This window comes from Cucurbita pepo, chromosome 1 (assembly GCF_057944985.1).
Source record: "Cucurbita pepo subsp. pepo isolate OVF chromosome 1, ASM5794498v1, whole genome shotgun sequence".
NCBI lineage: Eukaryota > Viridiplantae > Streptophyta > Magnoliopsida > Cucurbitales > Cucurbitaceae > Cucurbita > Cucurbita pepo.
In genome coordinates this window covers 11,616,763-11,626,231 of record NC_141798.1, presented here as the reverse complement: position 1 = coordinate 11,626,231, position 9,469 = coordinate 11,616,763, and the positions used below count along the sequence as shown (strand labels likewise).

Genomic DNA, 9,469 nt, shown 5'->3' with positions numbered 1-9,469 from the left:
GCTTGCAAACCTTTTGCTCGTGATCCTGTTCAATGAACCCCTGTGGTTGAGCCATATAGATACTCTCCTCAAGATTTCCGTTTAGAAAGGTTGTCTTGACATCCATTTGCCAAATTTCATAATCATAAAATGTGGCAATGGACAAGAGTATTCTAATCGATTTAAGCATAGCAACAGGAGAGAAGGTTTCTTCATAGTCCACCCCCTCTCTTTGGGTATAACCTTTGCTACAAGTCGAGCTTTAAAGGTCTGTACCTTACCGGCTTGGTCTCGTTTCCTCCTGTAGGTCCATTTGCAACCAATAGGTTTTACCCCATCTTGTTGATCTACAAGTTCCCAGACTGAATTGAAGTACATTGACTCCATTTCAAGATTCATGGCTTTGATCCACTGATCTCTATCTTCATCATTCATTGCCTGTTTGTAGGTTAATGGATCCTCAACGCCATCATCAGGTATGATGACCTGTGTTTCTGCCAAACCCAAGTAACGATCGGGTTGAGTTATAACCCTCCCACTACGTCGAGGCATTCTCAACTCTTGAGAAGGATGCGATTGACCAGAAGTGCCAGGTCCATCAACAACTCTTGTTGAAGGGCCAGCCTGATCAACAACTCTTTTTGTCTTATAAGTAGCTTCTTTAGAAATCTCACTCGATACTAGTTTGCTGCGAGGTTGATGATTTCTTACGTGGTCTTCCTCTAAGAATGTAGCGTTTGTTGACACAAACACTCTGTTTTCTTGAGGGTCATAAAACAGACCACCTTTCGTCTCTTTGAGGTATCCTACGAATAGGCATAATTTCGAACGACGTTCTAATTTCTTGGGGTTTTGCACCAACACGTGTGCTGGCCATCCCCAAATCCTGAAGTGACGTAAACTACCTTTACGCCCTCTCCATAACTCATAAGGTGTTTCTGAGACACTCTTAGAAGGAACCATGTTCAAAATGCATGCAGCAGTCTCCACTGCATATCCCCAAAACGAATCAGGTAATTGAGCGAAACTCATCATAGACCGAACCATGTCTAACAGAGTTCTATTTCTCCTTTCTAATACACCGTTCTGTTGACGCATGCCAGGGGCTGGGAGTTGAGACGTTATTCCATGTTCTATCATATAGTCTTGGAATCTTAAGTCCATATACTCTCCACCTCGATCTGATCGAAGTGTTTTAATAGTTTTTCCTCATCGATTCTCAACCTCAGTCTTATACTCTCTGAACATTTCAAGAGCTTCGGACTTGTGATGCATTAGGTAAATATAGCCATACCTTGAATAATCATCGATAAAACTGATGAAATATTCATACCGTTCTTTTTCTCGTTTTAAATTTTATCCGATTTTTATCTTCTATTTTATTTTCTTTTTAATTTCGTCTTTTTAGTCACGATTCGGCTTTTCGAAGCCTCGAAAATTGGGTCGTGACAATAACATAAGTATGAATATTCAAAATTGATATTATTATAAATATTCAAAATCGATTTTTATGAAATGTAAAGTTAAATAATAATTGGTTATATGAATGATTAACTTCAAATGATTTCAACAATTTTGAAGTTACCCTAACGTGGTTTGATATGAGTTTTTGTTTAAAAATTAAAAATATAGCATTCATTATTATTTATCACAATTTTAAAACTTTTCCCAACCTTACTAACTTTGACTATTAACATACTCATATTCTGTTCTTTTAATTTCGGTTTTTTTTTGGACCCGTTATTAAACTATTTTCCTTTCTAGAATTAAAGTTATAATTAATAATAACAAACCTTCATTAATTAATTAATTAATTATGATTAAATTCAAAAGTTTATATAGTTTTATTTAATTCTTTTATTCCAAGATAATTATTAAAATAGAATTCTGAATAACATTATTTAGATCTAAATTTGATTTATAGTTAATCAAATAATTATAAATTGTTAATTAATCATCGAGCAATACATTGAATTTATTTAATTAGTTAAATTAAATAAATGATTCTATTTTTAATAATCGAAATACTATGTTTTTTTTTTTCAAGTTAATTTGAAAAGTTTACATAGTTTTATTTAATTCAAAGATAATTATTAAAATAGAATAAGAAATATACTCCTATTTAAATATTTTTGTTTTCCTTATTTAGATTAAAACTAAATTTAATAAAGGCTTGGAAATATGAAAATTTAATACGATCTGAGTAAATAGAAACAACTAAAGTAACATTCTATTTTTATATTAAAAAAAAAAACAAGCGAGGGTTACCAAAAACACGGCCGTCCTTTCCTAGTTCTACGTAATAATTTCAATTTCCACGTCATTATCTCTCTCACGCGTATAAATAAAAAAAAGAAATCTAAAATCCATGCAATCCCATGACGCCTACCATATTTCTCCTTCTCGCACTACTTTCCATCGCCGGCAAAGGCGGTGGTCTCAAGCTGGAACTCATCCAACGCCGACTCTCACCCGGCAACGTTTCACCGATGGCAGCCAAGTCACAAATTTGGCCGGAAACCAGCGAATTTATGGTGAAAATCGCCGTCGGAACGCCGCCGACGGAGGTGCATGCAATCCTTGACACTGGCAGCGATTTATTTTGGGCTCAGTGTCGTCCATGTGTGAAATGTTATCGGCAAACGAATCCGATTTACGACCCTTCGAAATCGTCAACCTTTCGAACCCTTTCTTGCAAGTCGCCGCAGTGCCATTTGAGGGGGTCCGGTGCGGCGTGCTCCGGCACCGACACGTGTAAGTACGGCTATGGGTATGGAAGCGGATCTACGCAGGGAGAATTGGCGACTGAAAAAATGGCTGTAACTTCGAGGTCTGGAGCGACGACGCCGTTTTCGGGGGTGGTGTTTGGTTGCGGACATAATAATAGTGGAACGTTTAATGCCAATGAAATGGGATTGATCGGATTTGGAAGAGGAGCGATTTCCTTCGTTTCTCAGGTGTATATATATTATCACTTTCAATTATTATTAATATTTTTAAAAACATTATTCGCATTAAATAGTGAAACCAACGGTTAATTATATTCTTATTCAAACAACTATAAAGTTCAAAACCTTATAGTTAATGTAAATTCATATTCACAGATAGGTCCATCGGTCGGCGGCAGAAAGTTCTCCCTTTGTCTGATGCCATACAACACCGACCCGAGAATCTCAAGTAGCCTCTCTATTGGGTCGGGTTCTGAAGTTAAAGGACCCGGAGTCATCACAGCCCAACTCGTTCGAACAGCCGACCAGACATCTTACTCTCTCACCCTCACGGGAATCTCCGTCGGAAAAACCCTCGTTCCGTACAGTACGTCGGGACCTCCGGCCAAGGGGAATGCGGTTCTCGATACCGGCACGCCGCCGACTCTCCTCCCCAAAGAATTGTACGGACGATTGGCTGCCGAAGTTCGGCGGCATATCCCGTCGAAGCCCATTGACGATGATACTCTTTGCTACAAAGATAATTTGGGGGATTTGGTGATGACTCTGCACTTCGACGGCGGCGTGGATCTGCGATTGAGTACGGTTCAGACTTTCAATAAGATGCCGGATGGGTCCTTTTGCTTCACCGCGATGGGCGTTGACGACAAGGACGCACTCATCGGGAACAGTATGATGGCGAATTTTTTGGTTGGGTATGATATTGACAATATGACGGTGTCGTTTAAGCCCACCGATTGCACAAAAATTGGTTGAGATTTTTTGGGCCAACACGCTGTCCCCAGCTATTCACCCAGTCTTACCCCTGAAACGGGAGGCTTATTGAGTCGGCGAAATTGGGCCACTCTAAATCTAAGGATAATTCCGAATAAATAGGAGTTCATAGTTAGCTTAGGATTAAGATCGAGTTACCTAGGTCATCGAATGAAAAAATAAGTCTCAACAGTAAACGACATTATAAAGCGAGAGTGGTTTCCTTCATGTTCCGATCTTATGCAATACTCATTGCATAGGACGCCCCCACTCACATGTCTCCACACGTACAATTTAGTGATCACATTGTTTATATCATATACAAAAGTGGGCCGCATCCATAGTGTCCCCAGAATACGGTACTCAGCCTTATCCCCGTACTATACATCATTTTGACTATATCCTTGAACTTGATCCACTCTTATGTCTCTACATATAGTTCAAGTAATCATACTATAGCCAGAGTGTTCTTTGTTTATTGGATTTAGATTAATGATCGTAAAATTCACTTTATTCAATAACAATCTTTACTGAATAAACATCAATGATAACTTTATTGAAAACCGAATATGTTTTTGTTTACAAACTGTGAGTTTTAGGACATAAAACCCAACAAACTCCCACTTGGACTAAAACTCTAGTGGGGTTTTACAATGTTGAGTAGAGAGAAAGACATAAATACAATGAACTAGGGCATCACATACCCATGCATTTTCTCTCACTTGCCCTAGATTACATAACACGTAGCCCTAGACTCACTAGGTGCCCTTCAAGCACTTTAGCCGTGAGGGGCTTTGTAAATGGATCAGCAATGTTGTGCTCTGAAGCTATCCGTGTGACGACCTCTTCTCCTCGTTGCGCAATCTCTCTTATGAGGTGATATTTGCGCTCAATATGTTTTTCTCGCTTATGGCTTCTTGGTTCTTTAGAATTTGCAACTGCTCCACTGTTATCACAATAAAGAGGGATAGACAGATGCATATTTGGAACCACTTTCAAATCAGTTAAGAACTTCCTAAGCCATACTGATTCTTTCGCTGCTTCACAACCAGCAACATACTCAGCCTCCATGGCGGAATCAACAATGCAACCTTGCTTTATTATGCTTCTCCGTATTATTGCTCATCCGTTCAGAGTGAAAACAGATCCCGATGTCGATTTCCTCGAATCTATATCGGTCGAAAATCTGAGTCAGTGTACCCTGTAGGGATCAGATCCCTTAGCGCCGTACATTAGCATATAGTCCCTCGTTCTCCTAAGATACTTGAGGATATTTTTAACGGCAGTCCAATGAGCATGTCCCGGACTGGACTGATATCTGCTGACAATTCCCGCGGCATAGCATATGTCTGGTTTGGTACACAACATGGCATACATCAGACTACCGACTGCTGATGCATAGGGAACATGTCTCATATCCTCAACTTCTTGAGGTGTCTTAGGACTTTTTTCCTTCGACAAATGAACTCCATGCCTGAAAGGTGATAATCCTGTCTTGGAGTCCTGCTTCTTATAACGAACCAACATTTTGTCGATGTACGATGCCTGAGACAATGCTAGTGTTCTGTTCTTGCGATTCCGAACAATTTGGATTCCAAGAACAAACTTAACCTCTCCCAAATCTTTCATTTGGAATTGTGTCGCTAGCCAATGCTTAATGTCAGTCAGAAATCCCACATCATAACCAATGAGTAGGATATCGTCAACGTACAACACTAGGAAAACTACTGTAGAGTTGACTATCTTCTCGTAAACACAAGGTTCGTCAACATTTTGTTTAAAGCCATAACATTTGGATCGCAATATCAAACCTTGTATTCCAAGATCGAGATGCTTGCTTCAACCCATAAATGGATCTTTTAAGCTTGCAAACCTTTTGCTCGTGATCCTGTTCAATGAACCCCTGTGGTTGAGCCATATAGATACTCTCCTCAAGATTTCCGTTTAGAAAGGCTGTCTTGACATCCATTTGCCAAATTTCATAATCATAAAATGTGGCAATGGACAAGAGTATTCTAATCGATTTAAGCATAGCAACAGGAGAGAAGGTTTCTTCATAGTCCACCCCCTCTCTTTGGGTATAACCTTTGCTACAAGTCGAGCTTTAAAGGTCTGTACCTTACCGGCTTGGTCTCATTTCCTCCTGTAGGTCCATTTGCAACCAATAGGTTTTACCCCATCTTGTTGATCTACAAGTTCCCAGACTGAATTGAAGTACATTGACTCCATTTCAAGATTCATGGCTTTGATCCACTGATCTCTATCTTCATCATTCATTGCCTGTTTGTAGGTTAATGGATCCTCAACGCCATCATCAGGTATGATGACCTGTGTTTCTGCCAAACCCAAGTAACGATCGGGTTGAGTTATAACCCTCCCACTACGTCGAGGCATTCTCAACTCTTGAGAAGGATGCGATTGACCAGAAGTGCCAGGTCCATCAACAACTCCTGTTGAAGGGCCAGCCTGATCAACAACTCTTTTTGTCTTATAAGTAGCTTCTTTAGAAATCTCACTCGATACTAGTTTGCTGCGAGGTTGATGATTTCTTACGTGGTCTTCCTCTAAGAATGTAGCGTTTGTTGACACAAACACTCTGTTTTCTTGAGGGTCATAAAACAGACCACCTTTCGTCTCTTTGAGGTATCCTACGAATAGGCATAATTTCGAACGACGTTCTAATTTCTTGGGGTTTTGCACCAACACGTGTGCTGGCCATCCCCAAATCCTGAAGTGACGTAAACTACCTTTACGCCCTCTCCATAACTCATAAGGTGTTTCTGAGACACTCTTAGAAGGAACCATGTTCAAAATGCATGCAGCAGTCTCCACTGCATATCCCCAAAACGAATCAGGTAATTGAGCGAAACTCATCATAGACCGAACCATGTCTAACAGAGTTCTATTTCTCCTTTCTAATACACCGTTCTGTTGACGCATGCCAGGGGCTGGGAGTTGAGACGTTATTCCATGTTCTATCATATAGTCTTGGAATCTTAAGTCCATATACTCTCCACCTCGATCTGATCGAAGTGTTTTAATAGTTTTTCCTCATCGATTCTCAACCTCAGTCTTATACTCTCTGAACATTTCAAGAGCTTCGGACTTGTGATGCATTAGGTAAATATAGCCATACCTTGAATAATCATCGATAAAACTGATGAAATATTCATACCGTTCTTTTTCTCGTTTTAAATTTTATCCGATTTTTATCTTCTATTTTATTTTCTTTTTAATTTCGTCTTTTTAGTCACGATTCGGCTTTTCGAAGCCTCGAAAATTGGGTCGTGACAATAACATAAGTATGAATATTCAAAATTGATATTATTATAAATATTCAAAATCGATTTTTATGAAATGTAAAGTTAAATAATAATTGGTTATATGAATGATTAACTTCAAATGATTTCAACAATTTTGAAGTTACCCTAACGTGGTTTGATATGAGTTTTTGTTTAAAAATTAAAAATATAGCATTCATTATTATTTATCACAATTTTAAAACTTTTCCCAACCTTACTAACTTTGACTATTAACATACTCATATTCTGTTCTTTTAATTTCGGTTTTTTTTTGGACCCGTTATTAAACTATTTTCCTTTCTAGAATTAAAGTTATAATTAATAATAACAAACCTTCATTAATTAATTAATTAATTATGATTAAATTCAAAAGTTTATATAGTTTTATTTAATTCCTTTATTCCAAGATAATTATTAAAATAGAATTCTGAATAACATTATTTAGATCTAAATTTGATTTATAGTTAATCAAATAATTATAAATTGTTAATTAATCATCGAGCAATATATTGAATTTATTTAATTAGTTAAATTAAATAAATGATTCTATTTTTAATAATCGAAATACTATGTTTTTTTTTTTCAAGTTAATTTGAAAAGTTTACATAGTTTTATTTAATTCAAAGATAATTATTAAAATAGAATAAGAAATATACTCCTATTTAAATATTTTTGTTTTCCTTATTTAGATTAAAACTAAATTTAATAAAGGCTTGGAAATATGAAAATTTAATACGATCTGAGTAAATAGAAACAACTAAAGTAACATTCTATTTTTATATTAAAAAAAAAAACAAGCGAGGGTTACCAAAAACACGGCCGTCCTTTCCTAGTTCTACGTAATAATTTCAATTTCCACGTCATTATCTCTCTCACGCGTATAAATAAAACAAAGAAATCTAAAATCCATGCAATCCCATGGCGCCTACCATATTTCTCCTTCTCGCACTACTTTCCATCGCCGGCAAAGGCGGTGGTCTCAAGCTGGAACTCATCCAACGCCGACTCTCACCCGGCAACGTTTCACCGATGGCAGCCAAGTCACAAATTTGGCCGGAAACCAGCGAATTTATGGTGAAAATCATCGTCGGAACGCCGCCGACGGAGGTGCATGCAATCCTCGACACTGGCAGCGATTTATTTTGGGCTCAGTGTCGTCCATGTGCGAAATGTTACCGGCAAACGAATCCGATTTACGACCCTTCGAAATCGTCAACCTTTCGAACCCTTTCTTGCAAGTCGCCGCAGTGCCATTTGAGGGGGTCCGGTGCGGCATGCTCCGGCACCGACACGTGTAAGTACGGCTATGGGTATGGAAGCGGATCTACGCAGGGAGAATTGGCGACTGAAAAAATGGCTGTAACTTCGAGGTCTGGAGCGACGACGCCGTTTTCGGGGGTGGTGTTTGGTTGCGGACATAATAATAGTGGAACGTTTAATGCCAATGAAATGGGATTGATCGGATTTGGAAGAGGAGCGATTTCCTTCGTTTCTCAGGTGTATATATATTATCACTTTCAATTATTATTAATATTTTTAAAAACATTATTCGCATTAAATAGTGAAACCAACGGTTAATTATATTCTTATTCAAACAACTATAAAGTTCAAAACCTTATAGTTAATGTAAATTCATATTCACAGATAGGTCCATCGGTCGGCGGCAGAAAGTTCTCCCTTTGTCTGATGCCATACAACACCGACCCGAGAATCTCAAGTAGCCTCTCTATCGGGTCGGGTTCTGAAGTTAAAGGACCCGGAGTCATCACAGCCCAACTCGTTCGAACAGCCGACCAGACATCTTACTCTCTCACCCTCATGGGAATCTCCGTCGGAAAAACCCTCGTTCCGTACAGTACGTCGGGACCTCCGGCCAAGGGGAATGCGGTTCTCGATACCGGCACGCCGCCGACTCTCCTCCCCAAAGAATTGTACGGACGATTGGCTGCCGAAGTTCGGCGGCATATCCCGTCGAAGCCCATTGACGATGATACTCTTTGCTACAAAGATAATTTGGGGGATTTGGTGATGACTCTGCACTTCGACGGCGGCGTGGATCTACGATTGAGTACGGTTCAGACTTTCAATAAGATGCCGGATGGGTCCTTTTGCTTCACCGCGATGGGCGTTGACGACAAGGACGCACTCATCGGGAACAGTATGATGGCGAATTTTTTGGTTGGGTATGATATTGACAATATGACGGTGTCGTTTAAGCCCACCGATTGCACAAAAATTGGTTGAGATTTTTTGGGCCTATGAAAACAACACGCTTTTTTATAACTATTATTACTTTTCTCGTAACACTTTTGATGTGAGGTTTAGTTTGTTTTATTCATAAAATTTGGAAAGCGTTTATTAATATATGCACGACTATATTCTACTTTAGTCAATATTCCTTTGATTTCTTTTTAGTAATTTTCAGTAACAAATTTTAAGGTAAAATTAGACATTAATTATTAATTATTTTTATTTAAGTTGTGAAAT

General features: G+C 38.6%; 1 protein-coding gene across 1 annotated transcript; it reads left to right on the top strand.

Moving 5' to 3' along the window:
• Window positions 1–2,621: 2,621 nt before the first annotated feature.
• LOC147794757 (aspartic proteinase CDR1-like) lies at window positions 2,622–3,689 on the top strand. Its single transcript, XM_087117244.1, has 2 exons — window positions 2,622–2,936; window positions 3,084–3,689. The coding sequence occupies exons 1-2, from the start codon at window positions 2,793–2,795 to the stop codon at window positions 3,681–3,683; spliced, it is 744 nt and encodes a 247-aa protein (XP_086973370.1). The 5' UTR covers window positions 2,622–2,792; the 3' UTR covers window positions 3,684–3,689.
• Window positions 3,690–9,469: the final 5,780 nt, after the last annotated feature.

Coding starts and splice junctions, on each gene's coding strand:
- LOC147794757 (XM_087117244.1), top strand. CDS start 2,793: ATGGCTGTAACTTCGAGGTCTGGAGCGACGACGCCGTTTTCGGGGGTG. Junction 2,937..3,083: donor CGATTTCCTTCGTTTCTCAG/GTGTATATATAT, acceptor TCATATTCACAG/ATAGGTCCATCGGTCGGCGG.